Genomic DNA, 24,247 nt, shown 5'->3' with positions numbered 1-24,247 from the left:
TGAAAAAAACACCCTGCTCCGGCCTCCTGGGCCTGGCTGGTGGAGTGGGGCGGGGTGTGGGGGAAGGGGGAGGGGTGTGTGGGGCGATTTTTGCCCCCACGTGACCCCAATGTTGTGCGCCTAGGGCGCACCCCCTGTCCCGCTATCGCTACGCCACGGGGCTGTGAAGTGCCAGTTCCAGGACAAGCAGAAACAAAAACGAGGTGTCCCCTTTCCAGTGGTTGGGACTTTAGGGAGAAACTGCCCCCTCTGTGCCCCCCCTTCTGGCCTTACCAGGCACTTGCATTTCAGGCAAGGGTCCGTGGTGGGGGTCCATTCCTCTCCGTGCTCATATCGGCTGGTTCCGTCCACACAGCCTGTGACATGGGAAGTGGGGGGTGCAGAAGAAGACCTGTTACCATCCAAGACTGAGCTGGAAAGGTGAAGCAGGGGAGGGTAGAAGTGCTCAGGTTGCCAAAATCCAGGTGGCAGCTGGGGATTCCCCTGAAATTCCCACTGATCTGTTCCTCTGAGGGCATGCCAGCTTTGGCTGTCTGGAGACATATTCTCAAGGAGTTCCCGCCCCAAATTTTGCCTTCCACAAACTCCCCAGGAGTTTCCCCAGCTGCAACTGGCAACCTTATAGAACAACGACGTTCTGGGGCAGGGGCTCCAATCCCCCAAGACTTTCGCTTTCCTTCTTAACATAGAAACATAGAGCTGGAAGGACCCTCAAAGGTAATCTAGCCCACCCCCCTGCACAGGGCAGCAAATTCACAACTACCTTCCCTCCCGTTCCCCAGTGACCCCTGCTTCATGGCCAGAGGAAGGCCAAACGCCTCCAGGATCACTGGCCAATCTGGCTGGGAGAAAAATTCCTTCCTGACTCCAAAGTGGTACAGGCCGTGACCCTGGGCGTGCGCATTGCACAGTTCAGGATTGCTTTCTAGGCTGTGCCCTCCCAGCTCCACTTCAGGGAGGCTCACCTGCCTGGTACACCTGAGGGGTCAAAGCCCACACCTTTGTGAAAACCATACATACATACATACATACATACATACATACATACATACATACATACATACATACATACATACATACATACATACATACATACATACTTATTTATTATTTATTATATTTATATACCACCCTCTACAAAGGCTCACACACACACACACACACACACACACACACACACACACACACACACACACACACACACACACACACACACACAAATGCCATGCAGCCGCCACCAAGCAGACATTTCCTCTAGGGTGGGGTGGCCAACCTATGGTGCTCCAGATGTTCATGGACTACAATTCCCACCAGCCCCCACCAGCATGGCCAATTGGCCATGCCAGCAGGGGCTGATGGGAATTGCAGTCCATGAACATCTGGAGCACCATAGGTTGGCCACCCCTGCTCTAGGAGCACCGATCTCCATTGTCTGGAAATAAGTTGTAACTCTGGGAGATCCCCCGGACCCACCTGGAGGTTGGCAACTTCAGTTTTAACACAGGTGGCCGTCTCTTCATTGTTACTGGGAATCCAACCAATGGGTACTGAATGAAGGCTCAAGATACTCCAGAAAGGGCCTAAATTGGAGGGGGTGGGACATATTTGCCTTACCTTGGCAGCGGGGGCAACATTTTCCAGCCACCTCCTCTCTTGAGGTACAGTCCAGCTTTGGGCAAGTGATCTGGGAGCAGACAACGTTCCCGCCCTGTGCAGAGGAAACACGAAGTATTTATGGTGCAGTAGTTAAGAGCAGGTGGACTCTGATCTGGAGAACCACGTTCGATTCCCCACTCCCTCCCACAGATCCCAGAAAACCCACAATAGCCAGTTGATTCTGGCCATGAAAACCTTCGACGATACATAGCCGCTGATTCTTCCCAGGGGGGTGCTGTCTTCCGGAGACTTAGTGATTGATGGCTAGTGTTGCTAACCCTGAGCTGGAACATTCCTGGATATTTGGGGAAGGAGTCTGGAAGGGCAAGGCACCTCAGTGGCATTTACCATAAGGTGACCAGATTTTCACCTTTTTAAAGCAGGGCGCCCGGGCGCACATGCGCACACGCAGCCGCAGGAGCACACTGCCTTCTGGGGCGCTCCCCTGTGACAGGGCGGGAAACGGGAGCGCCCCAGAAGGCAGTGCAGCAGCGCGGGAGGCTGCCACACTGCCAAACCTCTGTTTCCCGTCCTGCCACAGGGGAGCGCCCCAGTAGGCAGTGCGGCAGCCTTCCAAAAATCGGGACATTTTAAAAACCCCGCGGGACGCGGGACAAATTAATCAAAAGCGGGACTGATCCGCCAAAAGCCGGACGTCTGGTCACACTAGTTTGCCACCATGCAGCCGTCACTCTGAAACAGTCATTTCCTCCCAAGGAACTGATCTCAGTAGTCTGGATTTTCAGGCTCCACTCGAAGTTGAGAGAGGTAGTGGCGTCCGAGCCCCAACTGTTCGGCTACCCACCTTGCAAACACAGCGCTCGCAAAGATGGTGGCCGGTGAATTCCACTCCGCTGGGAACGAGCCTTCCTTGGAACAGGCAACTGGAACAATCCGGGCAGCAGGAGCCGGCCGCGGGGGGCACTCCGTGGGCGCAAGTCTTGGGGCACTGCTGAGCCGGGACGCAGAGCAGCTCCCCTTCCTAGGAACAGAGGGGACTGTCAAATGGGGGTGCCCAGCGGTGGGATCCAAAAATTTTAGTAACAGGTTCCCATGGTGGTGGGATTCAAACAGTGGCGTAGCACCAATGAGGCTGGGTGGGGCATGATGGGGGTGTGGCCGGGCATTCCGGGGGTGGGGCATTCCTGGGCGGAGCTGTGGCAAGGACGCAGCTGCTGCGCCGGTCCTTGGGCGGGAAACGAATGCACGCAGGTGCAGGCTGCCACGCACGCTGGTGCACCTCCTGCTAGACTGCTTCCAGTTCTGCGCGCTACTGCTGAGAGGAGGGGAGTAACTAAGGCAAAAATCACATGGCAAAATCACCCATTAGTCACCCCCTCTCGGCACACACAAATAATTGGTAACCTACTCTCGGGAACCTGTGAGAACCTGCTGGATCCCACCTCTGGGGGTGCCCTTTGGCAGAAAGACCCGTTTGGCAAATCGCTTTAAACCAAACTGACAAATTTTAAAAAGGAGATGGTCACTGGGCCAAGGGATCTTTCACCCCACGGTGCCCAGTATAAACTTGCAGCTGTTTGCATGAAAACGATGCCACTGGGTAGCACACGGATGGATCCTGCAGGCTCTGTTTGGCAAATTGCCGCTCTGCACCTGTGGTGGACCCTTGCCTTGCCTGGAACTGTTTTGCCTTTACTATTTTTACAAGCGAGGGACCCACCAGGACTTGTGGGGAGAAAACTGACTTAGCCCTCCCCCACTATTTCTTCTTTTCCTTCCCAGAACCAGAGGTGGGATCCAGCAGGTTCTCACCAGTTCCCGAGAGTGGGTTACTAATTATTTGTGTGTGCCGAGAGGGGGTTACTAATTGGGTCTGCTTTTCCGTTAGAAATCCCATTAGGTCCAAAAATCATAAAGTCCTGCTGTTTGCTATGTGGCTGGTTAGTGAAGGTAGAAAACGGGATAATTCTCTCTGGTGGGCTGTTTTGAAAACATGTTTTAGAAGTATGGTAAAGTTCCTTGTTTAAGGAAAGTATACTTCTTTTGATTTCTAGAAACAAAATTAAGTATTTGAAAGTATTAAGTATTTGACAGGCAGTCAATTAGAGGAGAAGTAGTTGTTTCTGTTGGCAGTAGACGATAGGACTTGCTCTAATGAGTTTAAATTATGGACAGAAAGATACCAGCTGGAAATTAGGAACTTTTTTTTTACAGTAAGAGTTTTTTACAGTAACAGAGAAATGATTAATGCCCCGCCCCCGGAATGCCCGGCCACGCCCCCGGAATGCCCCTCCCGGCCCCATTGGCGCTACGCCCCTGTTTGAATCCCACCACCATGGGAACCTGTGGCTAAAATTTTTGGATCTCACCACTGCCCAACCCCCCCCCCCCGACTCCCCCATTTTCCCACTTCCTTCCCATCCACCACCAGTGTGGCATAGTCCATTAAGAACTGGTGGACTCTAATCTGGAGAACCGGGTTCAATTCCCCACTCCTCCATTTGAGTGGCAGAGGCTTATCTGGTGAACCAGATGTGTTTCCGCACTCCTACATTCCTGCTGGGTGATCTTGGGCCAGTCCCAGTTCTCTCAGAACCCTCTCAGCCCCACCTACCTCACAAGGTGCCTGTTGTGGGGAGAGGAAGGGAAAGGAGCTTGTAGTCTCCGTACAGGAGAGGAAAGTGCGGTCTAATAAATCCAAAGTCTTCTTCTACCTTTACCTGCCCGCTGCCCATCTTCCGCTTTCTCTCCTTACCTCCCCCTGGCAGCCTTTCCCTTAGGAAACCTCTGGCCAAGTTGCACGGTACCAGCAGAACCTGACCCAGTTGCTCCATAGAGAACCCGTGAGGATGGGGAACCCATGAGGATGTCCAAGGGGCACCTTGGTTTCTCCTGCATGCCCTAACCCAGAATATTTCTGCTTCCCCGCCTCCTGGCAGGCCCCATATCTCCACCTTTCCCTACCTCCTCCTCGCCTCCACATCTATTAACTTTTTATCTGCCATGTCAAAGAGCCCGAGTACTAAGACCCAGGGATGCTGCATAATTCTATTAAAGGTCTGGAAGGGGCAATCCAGAGGGAAAGAGATCCCTTTGCAGCTCCTCTCCGGGCCAAAGGACAACAGCACAGCTCCTAACTTCACCCAATACTCACAGAGCAGGAGCAGCGTCGACACCCATCCGCAGAGAGGCCCTTCTGTCCGGGTTCCAAGGGACGTCCATCCAGCTCGCAAGCTAATGGGAGCACAGAACGGAGGCTGAATCTCTGACTTCAAGGGCAAAATTGACGCGGAAAGCTTTGGAAACAGGTAGTCTAAAATACAGTTTTAGCAGTCTCGCCCCCTCCACTTGCTTGCTTGCTTGCTTTCTTGCTTGCTTGCTTGCTTGCTTGCTTGCTTTCTTTCTTTCTTTCTTTCTTTCTTTCTTTCTTTCTTTCTTTCTTTCTTTCTTTCTTTCTTTCTTTCTTTCTTTCTTTCTTTCTTTCTTTCTTTCTTTCTTTCTTTCTTTCTTTCTTTCTTTCTTTCTTTCTTATTTACTTACTTACTTACTTACTTACTTTGTATGCAGGGGCGTAATGTCCATTGGGCAAGGTGGGCAGCTGCCCAGGGCATCACCTTGTGGGGGGCACCAAAAATGCAGGGTTTGTTTTGGGGTATTTTTAGTGGTTTTCCGTTTTTGGCCTGCAGGGGGCGTAGTTTTTAGACTAGCGGCACCAAAATTTCAGCGTATCACCAGGAGGCTGTCCTTATGCTACCCCCCAAGTTTGGTGCAATTTGGTTCAGGGACTCCAAAGTTATGGACTCCCAAAGGGGGTGCCCCATCACCCATTGTTTCCAATGGGAGCTAATAGGAGATGGGGGCTACACGTTTGAGGGTCCATAACTTTGAGCCCCCTGAACCAAAATGCACCAAACTTGGGGGGTAGCATAAGGACAGTCTCCTGATGATAAGCTGACATTATGGTGGTGATATGTCTAAAAATGCACCCCTGCAGGCACCAATGACCTGGTGCAAAAAAAATGTTTGGTCGTGGTGGGGTGGCTGCCCATGGGGGGGGGGGGCATCCAACTCAGGTTTTGCCCAGGGCTTCAGTTTGCCTTGTTACACCCCTGTTTGTATGTCTCCCAAAGCAGCTTACATCAGCTGTCACCTCCTTCCTTTGATCTCCACAACAACCCTGCAAAGTAGGCTAGACTGAGACCGGCCTAACTTCACCCAGCAAGCTTCCTAGGCAGAGCAGGGATTCGAACGCAGGTCTCCCACATCGTAGTCTAACCACTGCACTGTGCTGGCTGTGTTCTTGCAGGTGGGAGGAAGGGCCTTGAAAAGGCTTGCGGGCAGGGAGCTCCAAGGTTTTCCCAGCGTAGATCTTTGGAAGAACTGGTGCAAGGCAGGGAACACAACCGAAAAAAATGCCCCCTCGTTTCTTTCTAGCTGTGAAAATAATCTGCCTGCCTCATCTGAGTGCAGCCTCCTGTTTCTCCTCTGGAGCTGGCCTGTGAGGCAGACAAATGCTGTTTGATATTCCTGCTCAGAAAATGGGGGCAGCAACAGGGCCTAAGACAGCCAGAATCCGTGTGGGGGCCGCCCCATCTGCCTGGAGAGAAGGGAGGCCACCCATCCAAATAGCATCAAGAGGGCCAGGAGATCTGGAATCACAACTGATCTCCAAACCACAGAGACCAACTCTCCAGAGAAAATGACTGCTATGGAGGAGGAAGAGGAGGAGAAGAAGAGTTGGATTCATATCCCCCTTTCTCTCCTGAAGGAGACTCAAAGGGGCTGACAATCCCCTTTCCCTCCCCCTCCCACAACAAACTCCCTGAAAGGTGGGTGGGGCTGGAAGAGCTCCAAAGAACTGTGACTAGCCCAAGATCACCCAGCTGGCACGTGTTTGTTTGTTTGTTTGTGTGTGTGTGTGTGTGTGTGTGTGTGTGTGTGTGTGTGTGTGTGTGTGTGTGTGTGTGTGTGTGTGTGTGTGTGTGTGTGTGTATGTATGTATGTATGGGATTTTTATACCGCCCAACCCCCAGAAGACTCTGGGCGGTGCACAACACAGATTCTACATACAATATATACAGACAAAAACCCCATTAAATTAAAATAATTTAAATTTAAATTTAAGAATTTAAAACACAGCGGTGGATTCAGTAAGAACATAAGAACATAAGAACAAGCCAGCTGGATCAGACCAAAGTCCATCTAGTCCAGCTCTCTGCTACTCGCAGTGGCCCACCAGGTGCCTTGGGGAGCTCACCTGCAGGAGGTGAACGCAATGGCCTTCTGCGGCTGTTGCTCCCGAAAAATGGCGTCAGCAATAACCCCAATTAAACCCTCCCAAGGAGGGGGAAGCAGAACAAAAAGTGGGTCCCCTAGATGACAGGGGGGACTCCGAAACCGGAGGAATAGAAGGGGCACCTCGATCAGCGGCTGGGCACTCCAAAAGCCCAGTGGAACAACTCAGTCTTACAGGGGTGCACAAGCTAATCTGGTTCACCAGATAAGCTCCCACAGCTCAAGTGGCAGAGCAGGGAATCAAGCTCAGTTCTCCAGATTAGAGAGCACCGGCTCTTGACCACTACACCACACAGGTCGTATATTATACCCGACGAGGTGCATCCCCTCCCAAAACCTTCCCCAGACCCCACCCCCAGAATCCCCAGGTATTTCCCAACCTGGAGCTGGTAACCCAGGTATCACACACTGGTCAAGTGGGGTCAAAAAGAAACCCCATGATCTCCAAGCATTCGTCAGTCAGCTTATAGGACAGCTTGTTCAGAATGGGAAATTTTTGGAGGCTTGGGTGTGGAGTCCGGGGGAGACAATGTTTGGAGAAGGGTGGAGCCGTAGTGGGGCACTATGCCGCAGAGTCCATTCTTTGTAGTCCCAAGAGCACTTGTAGTTCCAGGAGATCTCCGGGCCCCACCTGGAAATTGGTAAGCCTAGTATAGACAGCTTGAGAACCTTGCTTCTGCTGGTCCCGATTTGGCTGTTCCGGGGCCAAACCACCCCTGAGACCCGGGCACAGCTTTTAAGGCTCAGCTGAAACCAGTCCCCTTCCCGGTTCCTGGCTTGCTCTCCCTTAAGCCCGAGGGGTTCCATCCATTCTTCCTGCTGGGCAACTCACCTGGGCAGATGGGGCAACACTGGCCCGGCTGTGCGATGGGCTTGGAGCAGCGGGTCAAGGGGCACCGGATTGGGTGGCACCGGACGAGGCTTCTCTATAGGAGACAACCAAACCAGGTGGGTAGAGGTTTTTAGTGAAAAGATCAGTGGTGTATCTGCCAGAGGGACATGGGGGGTCAATTCACCCGGGGCGCCCCCCCCATTGGATCATGTGGGGGGTGCCTGGCGAGCCTCAGGTATTGCCCCATTTCCCTCCGGTATGCCTGTGATTAAGATAGATACCGTGTTTCCCCGAAAATAAGACAGTGTCTTATATTAATTTTTGCTCCCAAAGATGCGCTATGTCTTATTTTCAGGGGATGTCTTATTTTTCTGTGTTCTGTTCGACGGGCATGCTTCCAAACAAAAACTTGGCTACGTCTTACTTTCGGGGGATGCCTTATATTTAGCACTTCCGCAAAACCTCTACTACGTCTTATTTTCAGGGGATGTCTTATTTTCGGGGAAACAGGGTAGTTTCAGCTGCAGCATTTTCCTGGTCTTCTCCACTAAAAGCCTAAAAAAAGCCCAAAATATTCTGAGACACCCATCTCATCCAGCACACTCTCTTTTTGAACTGTTACCATCCGGCAGATGACACAGGTCTATCAAAACTAGGACAAAGAGGCTTAGAGACAGCTTCTACTCTAGAGCTGTGGCTATGCTGAACTCCGCGGCTTCGCGTTGATGTGTTTGGGGCTGTGGAGGGATGGGTGGAGGAAGGGGAAAGTGAGGGTGGGGTATGAGTGTGAAATTGTATGAGTATGATGTATTGTATGAAATTGTATGAGTATGATATATGAGTCTGAAATTGTGTGCATCGAGGAATGCTGCTGTAAATTTCGTTGTGCGTGCACAATGACAATAAAAATGCTTATGCTTATGCTTATACTAGTCAGTGCGTTAAAAAAATTATATCGGCTGGCACGGCTTCTTGACAAATCCATCTCTCTTGTTTTCAAGATGCTTCCAGGTTGCTTTTTTTTTTGCAGTCTGGTCTAACGTGTTGATGATGTTCTCACTGTCCCATAATATCCTCCCTTGAGACACTTTTTGAAGATAGGAAGGACCCCATTTACCCACCTCTGGTCTACTGACACCCCTTCTCCAAGAATCCCCGAAGATCACAATCCCGGGATCCATAAGGGATCAGCAAGTTCCTTTCATGCACAAGGAGGCCGTTTGTTTGGCCCTGGAGACATGAAACAAATGCGAAGGTGATGACGTGGTGGCCACAGGCATGGATGGCTTTAAAAGGGTGGCTACTAGTCATGGTGACTCCATAGTCAACCTCGGCTATACCCTGTTGTGAGTAACTGGCTGACCACTGTGTGAGACAGGATGCTGGACTAGATGGACCATCGCTGGTCTGGCCCAGCAGGTTTCTTCTGAGGTTCTTATCAAGGGAAGGCCTCAGCCTCTATGCCCTGTTGTTGGACCTCCAGAGGAACTGGTTAGCCATTGTGTGAGGTAGGATGCTGGACTAGATGGACCATCGCTGGTCTGACCTAGCAGGACTCTCCCGATCTTCTTATCAGGGGAAGGCCTCGGCCTCTGTGGCTTACTGTTAGACCTCCAGAGGAACTGGCTAGCCATTGTGTGAGGCAGGATGCTGGACTAGATGGACCATCGCTGGTCTGATCTAGCAGGACTCTCCTGATCTTCTTATCAGGGGAAGGCCTCAGCCTCTATGCCCTGTTGTTGGACCTCCAGAGGAACTGGCTAGCCATTGTGTGGGGCAGGATGCTGGACTAGATGGACCATCGCTGGTCTGACCTAGCAGGACTCTCCCGATCTTCTTATCAGGGGAAGCCCTCGGCCTCTATGGCTTGCTGTTAGACCTTCAGACCTACTTGCTGGGCACTGTGTGAGGCAGGACGCTGGACTAAATGGACCATCCAGGAGGGGTCTTTTTATGTAGAATGTGCTGCCAAGTCTCAACGCACTAATGGCGACCCTCTCTACAGTGCATGAAAATAAAACAGATGGTTTTGCCATTTCCTGCCTCTGTGTAGTGACCCTGGACTTCCTTGTGTGTGTGGGTGGGGGGGGGTCCCTCAACCAAGCACTAACTGTAGTTGACTCTGCTTAGCTTTCAAGCTCTGACAAGCTCTGGCTCGGAAGCGGGGGGTGGGCATAGTCTAAAAAAGCCCCCTCTACCACAGTTCCCCACCCTCTGAACCTCAGTGAAAGCTGGTGAGTCACTCTGCCCCGGCTCTCTGCTATCCCAAATTCTGGCACCGTGTGAACGCACAAGCCGTCGCTTCCTTCACGTCTCTGGACCTACCAGACAGGAACAGTTCACGCAGGGGTTGGATTCAGCCACAAAGACCTCTCCCTCTTGATAGCGGCGCCCTTCATACTCACAGCCTGGTCAAAATGAGGGAAAACATCATTTGGGGAACTTTCCCTCCTTCACTATGTTCATGCTTGAGCCAGAATTATTTTTTGGGGGGGTGGGGGGGAGAGACAAGATTGGCAGCACATAAATCCAGTGTATGATGTCCAATCAACTTATGGTGATCCCTCACGGGATTTTCAGGGCACGAGATAATCATGGAGTGGGGGGAGGGGTTTTTTTGCCGTTTCCTGGCTGTGTAGCAGCCCCCGACTTCTCTGCTGGGTCTCCCATCTAAATACTAACCAATGACCCTGCTTAGCCTCTGGGATCTGAAATTAACGAAGTTTGTTTAGCCTGGCAATCCCACATACATGTCTTTCCCCTTTTTTTGTTTTGTTTTGAGGGGTCTGTCTGAGAAGCTGCGTCAACACAAATATGCACATGTTGCAGCTTCTCTAATCATGTCGCTGTAGCTTTGCAGATATCCCCCCAGAGGTAGGATCCAGCAGGTTCTCATAGGTTCCTGAGAGTAGGTTACTAATCATTTGTGTGTGCCGAGAGGGGGTTACTTATGGGTGATTTTGCCCCGTGATTTTTGCCTTAGTTGTGCCCCTCCTCTCAGCAGTAGCGTGCAGAACTTGAAGCAGTCTAGCAGGAGGTGCACTGGCGTGCGAGGCAGCCTGCGCCTGCGTGCATTCGTTTCCCGCCCAAGGACTGGCGCAGCGGCTGCGTCCTTGCCACAGCCCCACCCAGGAATGCCCCGCCCCCGGAATGCCTGGCCACGCCCCCGTCGTGCCCGGCCCAGCCCCATTGGTGCTACGCCACAGTTTGAATCCCACCACCATGGGAACCTGTTACTAAAATTTTTGGATCCCACCACTGATCCCCCCGCCAAACAAACTTTATTCATCTACTTTTTACAGCAGAACAACAAACCGATGAGCTACAAGCTGAGGAAACCTCTGTGGGGGATCTCCACGGAAACTCTCCTGCAGCTCACAAAAGCCGAGGTTAGAGCCCTGCAGGAACGATTTTCATTCTGCATGGCTTGTAAAACCTGATTGTTCAACCAGGCCTTTTCCAACTAGCCAGCGGGCACCAATAGCTCCTCTCAGCCTCTGGAATGGGGCAGGGGCAGAGGTGGGATCCAGCAGGTTCTCACTAGTTCCTGAAAGGGGGTTACTAATTATTTGTGTGTGCTGAGAGGGGGTTACTAACTGGGTCTGGTTTTCTGTTAGAAATCCCATTAGGTCCAAAAATCATGAAGTCCTGTTGTTTCCTATGTGGCTGGTTAGCAAAGGTAGAAAACAGGATAATTCTCCCTGTTGGGCTGTTTTAAAAACATGTTTCAGAAATACGGTAAAGTTCCTTGTTTAAGGAAAGTATCCTTCCTTTGATTTCTAGAAACAAAATTAAGTATTTGAAAGTATTAAGTATTTGACAGGCAGTCAATTAGAGGAGAAGTAGTTGTTTCTGTTGGCAGGAGACGATAGGACTTGCTATAATGAGTTTAAATTATGGACAGAAAGATACCAGCTGGAAATCAGGAACTTTTTTTTTACAGTAAGAGTTTTTTACAGTAACAGAGAAATGATTAATGCCCCGCCCCCGGAATGCCCAGCCACGCCCCCGTCATGCCCCGCCCAGCCCCATTGGTGCTACGCCACTGTTTGAATCCCACCACCATGGGAACCTGTTACTAAAATTTTTGGATCCCACCACTGGGCGGGGGGGGGGAGGAGTGGGGGATGAGGTGGTTGGATTCTTTTAAGTCACCATCTATTTTTTAAGCACTATTATTAATCTACTGTTTTAGCATGTTGTAAGCATGTTTACAGTTTTATAGTTTTAATCTTAATGCTATATTTAAATGTTTTATTGTGTTTTAACTGTCGAAGCCTGCCCTGAGCCCTTTGGGATGGGGCGGGATAAAAATGTGATTAAATAAATAAACAAAAGGGCAGGTGCCACTGCGAAAGTTGCAGCAGGCGGGGGGAAAGATCAGTTTTGGCTGGCAATGCTTGTGTTCTCCCATGCTGTGGGAACACAGAATCCCCAAACACATCTTTTTATAACGTCCTCAATATGTTCTATTTATGTTGTGCGGAATCCATGTAGGATATGTCCTGCCGGGCCCAGGTCTCCTTCAGCGGAGTATTCCACCAGACTGGAGCCAGTCAAAAAAATAAAAAAATCTGACCCTGATTGAAGGCCAATGGATATCTTTCATGTTTATTATTTTATTTATTTATTATTTTATTTAATATACCGCCCTATCCCCGAAGGGCTCAGGGCGGTGAACAATATGATATCACATATAAAAACATATAAAAAGTTTTAAAAATTTACATTCTAAAACAGTATCCCACGAAACCCATATGCAACCCACCCAGAAGAGAATAATGGGTCCCGATGATGTTAGGGACCCTATACAGCGGGGGGGGGGGGGGGGGCAGAGCAGGGCACCCTCAGCAGCTGGTCTCTCCAAAGGCCCGGTGGAACAATTCAGTCTTGCAGGCCTTGCGGAACTCTCCAAGGTCTCGCAGGGCCCGGACAGCTGGTGGGAGAGTGTTCCACTGGGCCGGGGCCAGTGCTGTAAAGGCCCTGGCCCGAGTGGAGGCCAGCCGCATCATTGAGGGGCCAGGGATCTCCAGTAAATTGGCCTCTGCTGAGCGCAGAGGTCGACTCGGCTAAAACCAGTAGGCTAAAACCAGTAGGTTATTCTCCATAGACTGAAGCATTCCCCTGGGGGATGTATTTTGCATTGAGAATGGGCCTTCCCTTGCACTTGATTCGGAAGTTAAAACTGGTCCAACATGCGGCGACACGCCTGCTCACAGGAGGCGCCTTCAGAGAGCATGTCCAGCTTGTGTTGCGTCTGCTGCATTGGCTTCCGGTTGAATTCCGAATCATCTTCAAGGTGTGGGTTTTGACCTTTAAGGCTCTGGTGGGCCACTGCGAGTAGTAGAGAGCTGGACTAGATGGACTTTGGTCTGATCCAGCTGGCTTGTTCTTATGTTCTTATGTTCTTATGTTCTCTGCACGGCCTGGGGCCCTCGTACCTTCGGGACCGCATCACCCCATATGTCCCAACTTGGCCTCTGCATTCAGCAGAGGCCAATTTGCTGGTGGTCCCCGGCCCCTCTATGATGCGGCTGGCCTCCACGCGGGCCAGGACTTTTACAGCACTGGCCCCGGCCTGGTGGAACACCCTTCCTCCAGCAGTCCGGGCCCTGCGGGACCTGGGTGAGTTCCGCAGGGCCTGTAAGACCGTGCTGTTCCACCGGGCCTTTGGAGCGTCCAGCCGCTGATACGGTGCCCCCTCACTGCTCCTTGCCTTGGTGCTGTTACATCAGGGTCCCCTCATATTGAGGGGCCCCGCCATCCCCCCTTCTGGGGGTAGGTTTTAAATTGGAGTTGGACGCCTTTTGTCTATTTATGTATTACTGTCATTCGCTGTTTTATGAGTTTTAAGTTATTTTATTGATGAGTATGGGATGGAGCTTATGTATTTATATTTTGTATGACCGCTCCTGTTTGATGCCTAAATGGTGTTGTTCACCGCCCGGAGCCCCTTGGGGATCGAGCAGTATAAAAATTGAATGAATGAATGAATGAATGAATGAATGAATGAATGAATGAATGAATGAATGAATAAATAAATAAAATACCTGGACGGCAAACTGGACAGCAGTCCCCCGGTGGCACGTGATGTTCCCGGCATGTCAGCTCCGGGCACTGGACTGCTAGGCATTGCACGGTGCCCGCCTAGGATAAGTATACATAGAGAAGAAATGTGACCCACAGGGTTTAGAGATAAAAATGACAACGGATTGTATATGGTGCTCATTGGTTCTAATTTTAACTCACGGTTACGATCCTATAGGAGAGGGCTCCCCAACCTTTTTGAGGCCATGGGCACCTCTGAAATTCTGAAACAGGGTGATAAGCACAGGTGCAAAAGGGCTGCCATAGGACACAGGGAGTTCTGTGACAGAAGCAGATGTCTGGGTTATCTGCAACCACTGAGCATCAGATGGAAATCGGTGCATGTTTAAAATGAAGTAATAACCCCTCGCAGAATCCCAGTCCCTTGAACAAGGCTCTCTCTATAAACCTTGCTGTGAGCGTGCTTCTGCCTGGGTGCAACAAGTGAGTTACCTGTCGACACTGTGTGCCTGGTTGTTCGTTGATTCCTAGCCTGCTCCTCAGTTCTCCCATGCCTTAACATGTTGGACTGTGACCTGACTACACCTTGCCTGCTGCCTGCCTTGACCCATTGGACTGTGACCTGACCACGCTTGTGCTTGCTGCCTGTTTTGCCCTGAGGAGTCAGACCCGGCCATGCCCCTGCCTGCTGGCAGCCAGCTATTCTGGCTGTTGGGGAAGAGTTTTTGATCCTCTCAAAAATACATGTGTTGTTGTTTGGAAGTGTCCACCTCCACCCTCTGTAGTCAGTGGTGGGATCCAAAAATTTTAGTAACAGGTTCCCATGGTGGTGGGATTCAAACAGTGGCGTAGCGCCAATGGGGCTGGGCGGGCATGACGGAGGCGTGGCTGGGCATTTCGGGGGCGGGGTGTTCCTGGGCGGGGCTGTGGCAAGGACGGTCCTTGGGCGGGTTGAATGCAGTGCAGGCGCCCAGGCTGCCTCACATGCGCCTTGGTGCACCTCCCTGCTAGACTGCTTCTGAGTTCCTACTTGGCCTTCTACTGCCGAGGAGGAGGAGGCGTAACTTAAGGCAAAAATCACATAAGCTGAGAGAATCACCCATTAGTAACCCCCTCTCGGCACACACAAATAATTAGTAACCTACTCTCGGGAACCTGTGAGTGAGAACCTGCTGGATCCCACCTCTGCCCGTAGTACATCACCCTGAAGACAGCCGCATTCTCCATGGACCTCTCCCAACACACACCCTCCCTTCCCGCCAGACCGACCTTCCCTGCACGCAGCCTCACCTTGCAGGTACATTGGAGACATGACTCCCCCAGGTAGCTCTGCCCATCTGCCAGGTGGTGCCCCTTGTACAGGCAGCCGCCACACCCCGGGCAGCATTTCCCCTCGGGCACAAAGGGGTGTTGGCACGCAGGTGGGGGGCAGTCCTCCATCTTGCAAGAGACTGTGCCACCCTGGGCAGAGAAGCAGAATATTCTTCACATAGCACATCCTTAAACCACGGAACTCTCAGCCACAGGAAAGGGTCACGGTCACCAAGGGGTGTCCGTACTTATGCTACCCCCCAAGCTTGGTGAGGTTTGGTTCAGGGAATCCAAAGTTATGGACTCCCAAAGGGGGTGCCCCCATCCCCCATTGTTTCATCCCCATTGTAGCCCCCATCTTCTATTAGCTCCCATTGGAAACAATGGGGGATGGGACACCCCCTTTGGGAGTCCATAACTTTGGACTCCTTGAACCAAACCTCGCCAAACTTGGGGGATAGCATAAGGACAGTCTCCTGATGATACACTGAGATTTTGGTGCAGATATGTCTAAAATGCACCCCCTGCAGGCACCAATGTCCTGGTGCAAAAAAAAATTTGGTCGTGGTGGAATGACCGCCCATGGGGGGGGGGGGGGCATCCAACTCAGGTTTTGCCCAGGGCTACAGTTTGCCTCATTATGCCCTTGGAGCGAAGAGAAGAGAGTGAAAAGGGAAAGGATTGTTTTCCCTCTTAACATCCCTAAGATCCAAACCCCATTAAGAGGGTAGTCGACCTCCAGGCAGAGTGTGGAGACATTGTGGAAATATATTTGGACTGCAGAAATTGATTCTGAAAGAAATAGCTGCTTTGGAGGCACCGCCAACCCTGTTGAGGTCCCCCCCCAACCCCCTGTAGGTTCCATCCCCCCAATTTACAGGAATTCCCCAACTCGGTTAGCAACCCTCCTTTAATCAAGACATATCTGGTCAAGCACAAGAGGCAGTGCTCAGCGACTCCCCTTTTCTTCTGATGGAGAGCTCTGTGTTACTCAAAAGCTGACACCCACTCATGGAAGTTGCCCAGAGAGGAAAGTCCCGGTCCACAATCTCCACAGCCCAGGGCCCTCCCCCCGGTTTGAGACACGGGGTGCTGGTGCTGAGCCAAGCACAGCACCAGGGTTTGAACCACAAGGACCAGGTAGGTCAGGCTTCCAGGTAGATGGAACAATCTAGGCCTCACCTCACACCGGCAAGTCTGACACGGCTCGGGGGCCCAGATCTCGCCTTCCTTTTTGCCGTTTGTGCAACCTGCGAGGAAAGAGGTGAGTGGTCAGGGCCGGAAGAGCCCAGCGCGGTTTGAGTGCCGGGCTAGGACGTGGGAGGCCGGGGTTCAAATCCTCCCTGTGCTGTGGGTGCTCACTTCGGCCAATCGCTTTCTCCGCCTAGCCCAGTGATGGCGAACCTTTTCGAGACCGAGTGCCCGAATTGCAACCCAAAACCCACTTATCTATCGCAAAGGGCCAACACGGCAATTTAACCTGAAAACTGAGGTTTTAGTTTAGAAAAAACGGTTGGCTCCGAGGCGTGCGTTACTCGGGAGTAAACTTGGTGGTAGTCGGTGGCTTTGCTGATGAATTTCGCAGGGCCTGCAAGATGGAGCTGTTCCACCTGGCCTTTGGGGAGTCCGGCCGCTGATGGCCCCCCCCTTCTATAACATCTGTGGACCCTGCCATCCCCCCCCTCTTTCCTTTCCCCTCTCCCCTTTCTTCTCAGGGGATTTATTAGTAGGATGCCTTTGGTACATCTGATATTAGGACGCTGCATTTTAATGGGGTAGGTTTTTAACATATAGAGCCTCTACTTAATGATTATTTAAATCTTGATATTATGGATTTTATTTGTGCTATATCTGTTTTGTTCACCGCCCTGAGCCCTCCAGGGGAAGGGGGGTTAATAAATATAATAAATAATAATAAATAATAAAAATAACTCTTCCAATGGGTGAATTATGACCCTAGGAAGGTTTACTCAGAAGCAAGCCCCATTGCCATCAACTGAGCTTACTCCCAGGTAAAGGATTGTGCTTTAGTTCTTTGCATGAAAATCAGTGGGGTTTAACAGTGCTTAACAGGGTTACCTACACTGCCTCCCCAAAACTAGGTCTTAGGTTTAATGCTAATAATCGAGCCCACGGCTGAGGCCAGCCTAGATGTGTGTGTGTGTGGCGGGGGGGGCACTCTGTTTGTGTGTGCCCACAGAGAGGGCTCCAAGTGCCACCTCTGGCACCCGTGCCATAGGTTCGCCACCACTGGCCTAGCCTACCTCAAAGGATTGCTGTGAAAATCAAAAAAGGAGGCAAGGGAGAATCCCAGATGCGAGCGGGCTCGGTGGCAGAGCATCTACTTGGCATGCTGAAGGCTGCTGGTTCAGTCCCCAGCAATGCATTTCCAGTTGAAAGGACTTGGAAAAAGAGATTCAAGAGAGCAGCTGATCCACTCCAGATCTTCTTGGACAACTCACCCGCTCTGGCAACCCGACTTCCGCCTCCTGCCTTGGGCTCAGCCCTCTGGGAAGAACTCTTGCCCGAGTGTAAGGGAACGGAGCGAGGAATGGATGGGGGCCCTCGACTCACCCAGGCAAAGTGGGCGGTCGTGTCTCAGCGAACACTCCGGCTTGCCCCGCACGCACAGGCAAGTGGTGCAGGGGTTTTGCTCCCAGGAAGTGCCGTCTGCGTAGCGCCGTCCTTCCCAAAGGCAGGTCAGTGGCCGGCATTCGCACTCTTCCAGGGACTTCACCCGGCCCAGCAGGTTGGAATTCTGGGGAGGAGGCAGCAGAGTTAGTCACAAGGGGGGGGGAGGAGGAGGAGGAGGAGAAGGAGAAGGAGGAAGAAGAAGAAGAAGAGTTTGGATTTATATCCCCACTTTCTCTCCTGCAGGAGACTCAAAGGGGCTTTCAATCTCCTTGCCCTTTCCCCCTCACAACAAACACCCTGTGAGGTCGGTGGGGCTGAGAGAGCTCCGAGAAGCTGTGACTAGCCCAAGGTCACCCAGCTGGCATGTGTGGGAGTGTACAGGCTAATCTGAATTCCGCAGGTAAGCCTCCACAGCTCAGGCGGCTTAGCTGGGAATCAAACCCGGTTCCTCCAGATTAGATACACGAGCTCTTAACCTCCTACACCACTGCTGCAGAGTTAGTCACAAGGGGGGGGGAGGAGGAGGAGGAGGAGTTTGAATTTATATCCCACCTTTCTCTAAGGTGGCTTACAAGCTCCTTTCCTTTCCTCTCCCCACAAGAATAATAATAATAATAATAATAATAATAATAATAATAATAATAATAATAATAATAATAATAATAATAATAATAATAATAATTTGGACGTATAAGTTATATCCCCCCCTTCCTCTCCTGTAAGGAGACTCAAGGGGGCTTACAATCTCCTTTCCCTTCCCCACCGTCCCCTCACAACAAGCACCCTGTGAGGTGGGTAGGGCTAAGAGAGCTCAGAAGAACTGTGACTAGCCCAAGGCCACCCAGCTGGCATGTATTGAAGTGCACAAGCTAATCTGGTTCACCCGACAAGCCTCCACACCTCAAGTGGCACAGCGGGGAATCAAACCTTGTTCTCCAGATTAGAGAGCGCCTGCTCTTAACCACTACACCACACTGGCTTGGCAGATTTTGGAAGGGAAGGGAAACAGGAACCGGGTTAGCCAAACCCCAACAATAACTTGCCCCAGCACAAGGAAGTGTAATAAATTGATGAACTGTAATAACTATTACTCATATACTAGTCAGCAATCAATGAACAGCAATCATATGAAATGTTCAATAAACACTGCTTGCTGCTTTGCACGTCGCGTTGAGAGACTTTCCTCGCCGCTCCGCATCTTCAACCCGCTCAGCTGGTTTTCCGGCTATTTGCCCAATTCGGTAGCGCGGTGAGTGGACCGAGGTCCCATCACGCTTTGACTTGTTCTTTCAATGGACTATGAATGAGTAGAAACGGACTATGTGTTAATAGTATTTATTGGACATTTTGTGGAGATGGATCAGAATGTGTGGAAAATTTGTATTTAATCAAGAAACATGGAAGTCATAGAACCACAGATTTGAAGAATCAAAATGGTTCTCTGTATAGTGACCGGCAGAAGCCTGCATTTTTGCAGTAGGTCAAAAGGCAGGTTACCAGCTTGCTGGTGAAGATGCAGGCAGGTACAGATACACATCTTCTGAGGTCTTGTAACTACTACATTTTATGACCTTGTTTTTGTGGGTTAGAACCAGCAATACGGGATAGCTAACTCAATGTGATTCATTAAATAAGAAAAAAAATTGTTTTTCTATTTATGTTGAATGAACACAGAAATGATAATGAGTGATTCACATTTACTTGTATTTGATCATAATTCTATTGTCTTAAAATCGAAGGCATAATTGTTGTTAGAATCAATATTTGCTAATAGGTAAAATCATTGTATTAGAATCGAAGGAAGTTTTATGATCCTAAAGTATGTTAGCCTGCATGCCCTAGAGGTATAGCTCTCTCTGGGAGCAAAACAAGAAAGACAACAAGTTATTCTTGAAGACAGCAAGCTAGCTTTATGGCTGTCTTTTGTAATGGATAGAGGTAACAGCATGCAGCGTGTGACGTAGAATAAGAGGCTGTCTTCATGTGAACAGGAGACAGTTCTCTCCAATGGGGTTTGAACATACATGCTTGTAGCACGTGAAAGGGGTATGGATCATAATACGTGAAACGTAAGGGGATGAACTATGTGACGTCTGTATTCTGTATCTATAAAGACTGGGGTCTTTGGTATCAAGGGTGTGACTCTCACTCGAGAGCCACCCGGAAGGGGGCGTGTCTCTCACTCGAGAGCACCAAGGGCGTCCCTCTCCCTCGGGAGAGGTCACCTTCTGTAACTTTCTAAATTCTGCTAAGTAAAAACTGTCTGTTTCTAATGTCAGATGTCTTTTGCTTTTATTTCTAACTTTAAGTTTTTCTTAAACTAATTCAGCTGTGTAGGGCCAGAAACGCGGTCCTGGCCCCACAATTTCATATGATTTCTGTTCATTGATTGCGTGAAGTTGGGACAGCTGGAGACGTGGCTCACCTGCTCTTTCACCATATCCAGCATGGTCCCAAGTCCGTCCACAAGTTCCTCCAGCCTCCGGATCCTCTCTTCTGGGCTGCCGGGGCCGGACTGCGCAACCCCCGGGGATGGGAAATCGGATTCGCTGGGCTCCCGCTGGTAATGGCGGATGTCCGTGAGGGCCAGCGGCTCAGCAGGCGGAGAGGAGTCCAGTTGAGAGAGGTACTGTCCTGGAAAACCCACATAGTGCTCTTCCGCCACGGCGTAGGGCAAAGGCAGCGGCTCAGGTTCTGGGGGAAAACAGGTGGTGAGACAGACGCACAAGGCCTTCGTAGGGCAGTCGGGTAATGTAGGAATATCCCAACAACTGAGCTGTGGCTGTCAATTGAGCTGTGGCTTTCACCTCCAGGTTAGACTATTGTAACTCGCTCTACGCGGGCCTTCCCTTGCGTTTGATTCGGAAACTGAAACTGGTCCAGCATGCGGCGACTCGCTTGCTCACAGGGGGCGCCTTTCGTGATCACATCCAACCTGTGCTGCGTCAACTGCATTGGCTCCCAGTGGAATTCCGAATCATCTTCAAGGTGTGGGTTTTGACCTTTAAGGCCTTACGCGGCCTGCGACCCTCGTACCTTCGGGACCGCATTACCCCATATGTCCCTACTCGGCCTCTGCATTCGGCAGAGGCCAATTTGCTGGTGGTTCCTGGCCCCTCAATGATGCGGCTGGCCTCCACACGGGCCAGCACCTTTACGGCCCCGGCCCCAGCCTGGTGGAACGCTCTCCCTCCAGCTGTCCGGGCCCTGCGGGACCTTGGTGAATTCCGCAAGGCCTGTAAGACTGAGTTGTTCCGCTGGGCCTTTGGAGGGCCCAGTCGCTGAGGTGCGCCCCCTCACCCCCCCCTCACCCCCTCCTTTGCTTTGCTCCTTGGCTTTTTGCCCTCTATTTTATAATTTATTTTGAATATTTATTGTGATTTTAAGGAAGAGTCTGGCCGCTCCCTCCTTTTTGGGGCGGTTTAAAGGAATTGGGATACGGGACGCCATCATCATCATTATTATTGTTACTGTTTTTGACCGCTGCCTAAATGGTTTTAATGGTTTTAATGGATTTTAGTGTATTTGGTCACTATTGTGACCCTTGTTATATATTGCTTTTATAGCATTGTACACCGCCCAGAGCCCCTCGGGGATTGGGCGGTCTATAAATTCAAATAATAAATAAATAAATAATAAAATATCCCCTTTGCTGCCCAATAAATAGGGTTGCCAACTGATCTCCAACTGATCTCCAAGCGACAGAAATCGGTTCCCTTGGAGAAGGACCTTTAAAAAGTCTCAAAGCAGGCTGTTGTGGGTTTTCTGAGGTACGTGGCCGTGGTCAGGTAGTTTTTGCTCCTAACATATTTCTTGCATCTGTGGCTCACATCTTCAAAGGCATGTCACGGCAAGATATGTTTCTCTTCATGGCACGATCCTAAAGCAGTTTACAAACTCCTTTCCCCAGGACGGATATCTTGTGAGGAGGTGGGGGCTGAGAGAGTGCCGAGAGAACTGTGACTGGCCCAAGCTCACCCAGCAGGCTTCATGTGGAGGAGTGGGGAATCAGACCTGGTGCTCCACATTAGAGTTTGCTGATCTTAACCACTATGCCATACTGCGTTTGGAGAGTGGATTCACATTCCTGCAGAGCTTCCTCTCTTTTGGAGGAGGAACTTCAGCAAAGTGAGTCGACTTTCCAAAGAGCAGCAGTGGTGTGGTGGTTAAGAGCAGGTGGACTCTAATCTGGAGAAGCCGGTTTGATTCCCCACTCCTCCTACTGTGTTTACCCAAATATAAGGCAGTGTCTTATATTAATTTTTGCTCCCAAAGATGTGCTATGTCTTATTTTCAGGGGATGTCTTATTTTTCTGTGTTGTTTGTCGGGCATGCTTCCAAACAAAAACTTTGCTCCGTCTTACTTTCGGGGGATGCCTTATATTTTGCACGTCAGCAAAACCTCTACTACGTCTTATTTTCCGGGGATGTCTTATATTCGGGGAAACAGGGTACTTGAGCAGCAGATGAACTGGTTTTGTTTCCCGGCTTTACGGCACTCTGGCCCAATAGGGGCCCTTCCCAGACCTTGCTGTCCCACAAGCAGCCGGCATGGTGTAGTCGCATAGGTGTCAAACTCGCGACCCTCCAGATGTTATGGACTACAACTCCCATCATCCCCTGCCAGTATGCTGTGCTGTAGTGGATAAAAGCAACAGGCTCTAATTGAGACCAGAGCGGAGTTTTTATCCTGGATGGGCGTACCACCCAGGGAGACATGAGGTCAAATGTTTCCAGGCTGTGGCTATTTAGTCACATGGGGGGGGGAAATCCCCCCTTGTTGTTTGGTTGTGGTGAGGGAGGGCGGCAGCCCATATGGGGTGGGGGGTGGGGGGGGGTGCGGAAAACTCAGATTTTGCACCAGGCTACATTTTCCCTAGATACACCTCTGATCCTGCAGAGCCAGTTTTTATTTGGGGCCTTTCCCCACTTACCTTAAGCCCTGCGCTACTTGAGGAGAGTAGCGCGGGGTCCCCCGGCACTCCCCACGAGAGGGGCGGCAACAGTGCAGCCGCTCCGACGCTGCTGCTGTCGCGCCCCCTCAGCGTGAGGCATCCCTGGAGCTCTTTCAAAGGGCGCCTTTTGATGACCCCGGGCGCGCGCCAGGGATGCCACACACTGGGAATTGCGGGCAGCAACCCTCGGAAAAAAGGTAAGTGGGGAAAGGGCCATTTGGTTAAGCAAAAAAAAGAGAGGATTTTACAGGCTTTTTTGGAAGAGGATTTATTTGGAAAATTTTCAAGATAACGGGCCAATGCAAAAGTATACGAAGTCATTCAACAATCGGAAAAAAGGCTGCCCATGTGGATACTGCTCAATGTGAAATTTGTTTTGAGCCCTTTGTAGAGGGACTATTTGCTTTATGGTTTCTTGGTAATAAGCCTGTGTGAAATTGTTTATGGCCATTTCCCCACTTTTCCTTCTACCACCTTCGCTGCGCACTACTCACTGCGCGCATCATTTCTGAATTAAGCTTCGGGCTTCCCTACGATCATCAAAGAAGCGCCGTTTTTGAAGAAGCCAGGAATGGCGATGCACTGAGGAGGTCGCGAGGCGACAGCTGTCCAGGCGGACTATAGCAGCTGTCGCCGCCCCTGTAGTGGGGAGTCCTGCGGGACCCCACGCTACTTGGCCAGAGTAGCGCGCAGCAGAAGGTAAGTGGGGAAAGGCTATGTTTTGCAGTATAAAAGCTTGTTTAAGTATGTGCCTGTTGAATATGAGAGTTATTGGTGTAGTCATACCATTAGCCACGTGGATGCTCTTTTGGATTGTTAACCCTTGAGCAACCTATCCGATGTGCATTAGGGTTGATCCGCCTGGAGGTTGGCAACTCTAAATCCCCCAGATAAGAGTGGACAAGAGGGCTGTGACCGGGCCAGGCAAGATTCAGTCTTGGCTGTCCTAGCTGTCACCTGCTGGGACCCGGCCCCTCCACTTACGGCAGGAATTCCCTCCCGGGGCTTGGCCTCAATTTGGTGCCAGAACCACAGGACCCGTCAGCAGCTGCCAGCAGTGGGGGGGGGGGCATCCTGGCTCGAGACCCTGACCCCTCCAGCAGGGCATGGCTGCCAGACCCTGGAATGCTCCAGCCGCTGACCATGAGTCATTCCAAGGCTGACCTCCACCAGGCCAGGCGGCGAGCGCTTGCCAAGAGCGCAAAGGTTAGCTCAGGGCCAGCCAGAGAGCTGAGACTCATTAGCCCCCTGCCAGTCCCGGGAGAGGCTGCGCGGGGAACGGGGGGGTGGCTTTGGGGCAGGGGAGCAGGAAAGGCCTCCAAGCCCAGGGTTGCCAATCTCCAGCTGGGGCCTGGAGACAGGGCAGCCAGGTCTCTCCTGGCCATCGGTGGGGGATGGGGAAGCAGGGATGCCAGATCTAGACTGAGAAATTTCTGGAGATTTGGGGATGGAGCCCGTGGGGGGCTGACTGGATGTGGACCTCAGCAGGATACGGCCCCATAAAGCCCAAAGCATCCCATTTCTTCAGGGCAACTGGTCTCTGGGGATGAGCTGT

The 24,247-nt window shown here is 51.1% G+C and overlaps 1 protein-coding gene across 1 annotated transcript in view; it reads right to left on the bottom strand.

The window, feature by feature from the left end:
• The window catches only part of LOC125435269 (kielin cysteine rich BMP regulator), a 124,244-nt gene that overhangs the window by 73,571 nt on the left and 26,426 nt on the right, over positions 1–24,247 (bottom strand). The window contains exons 4-14 of the mRNA XM_048501460.1: positions 20,163–20,431; positions 17,678–17,861; positions 16,286–16,353; positions 15,083–15,253; positions 13,795–13,891; positions 10,070–10,152; positions 7,745–7,838; positions 4,772–4,851; positions 2,462–2,638; positions 1,615–1,708; positions 274–356 (exon numbers count right to left, since the gene is read on the bottom strand). Of these exons, the coding sequence (XP_048357417.1) occupies positions 274–356; positions 1,615–1,708; positions 2,462–2,638; positions 4,772–4,851; positions 7,745–7,838; positions 10,070–10,152; positions 13,795–13,891; positions 15,083–15,253; positions 16,286–16,353; positions 17,678–17,861; positions 20,163–20,431 (1,400 nt within the window). The remainder of the gene's footprint in view (positions 1–273; positions 357–1,614; positions 1,709–2,461; positions 2,639–4,771; positions 4,852–7,744; positions 7,839–10,069; positions 10,153–13,794; positions 13,892–15,082; positions 15,254–16,285; positions 16,354–17,677; positions 17,862–20,162; positions 20,432–24,247) is intronic.

This window comes from Sphaerodactylus townsendi, linkage group LG06 (assembly GCF_021028975.2).
Source record: "Sphaerodactylus townsendi isolate TG3544 linkage group LG06, MPM_Stown_v2.3, whole genome shotgun sequence".
Classification (NCBI taxonomy): Eukaryota; Metazoa; Chordata; class Lepidosauria; order Squamata; family Sphaerodactylidae; genus Sphaerodactylus; species Sphaerodactylus townsendi.
The sequence above is the reverse complement of the archived record's forward strand: the minus strand, read 5'-3'. Positions and strand labels throughout refer to the sequence as shown.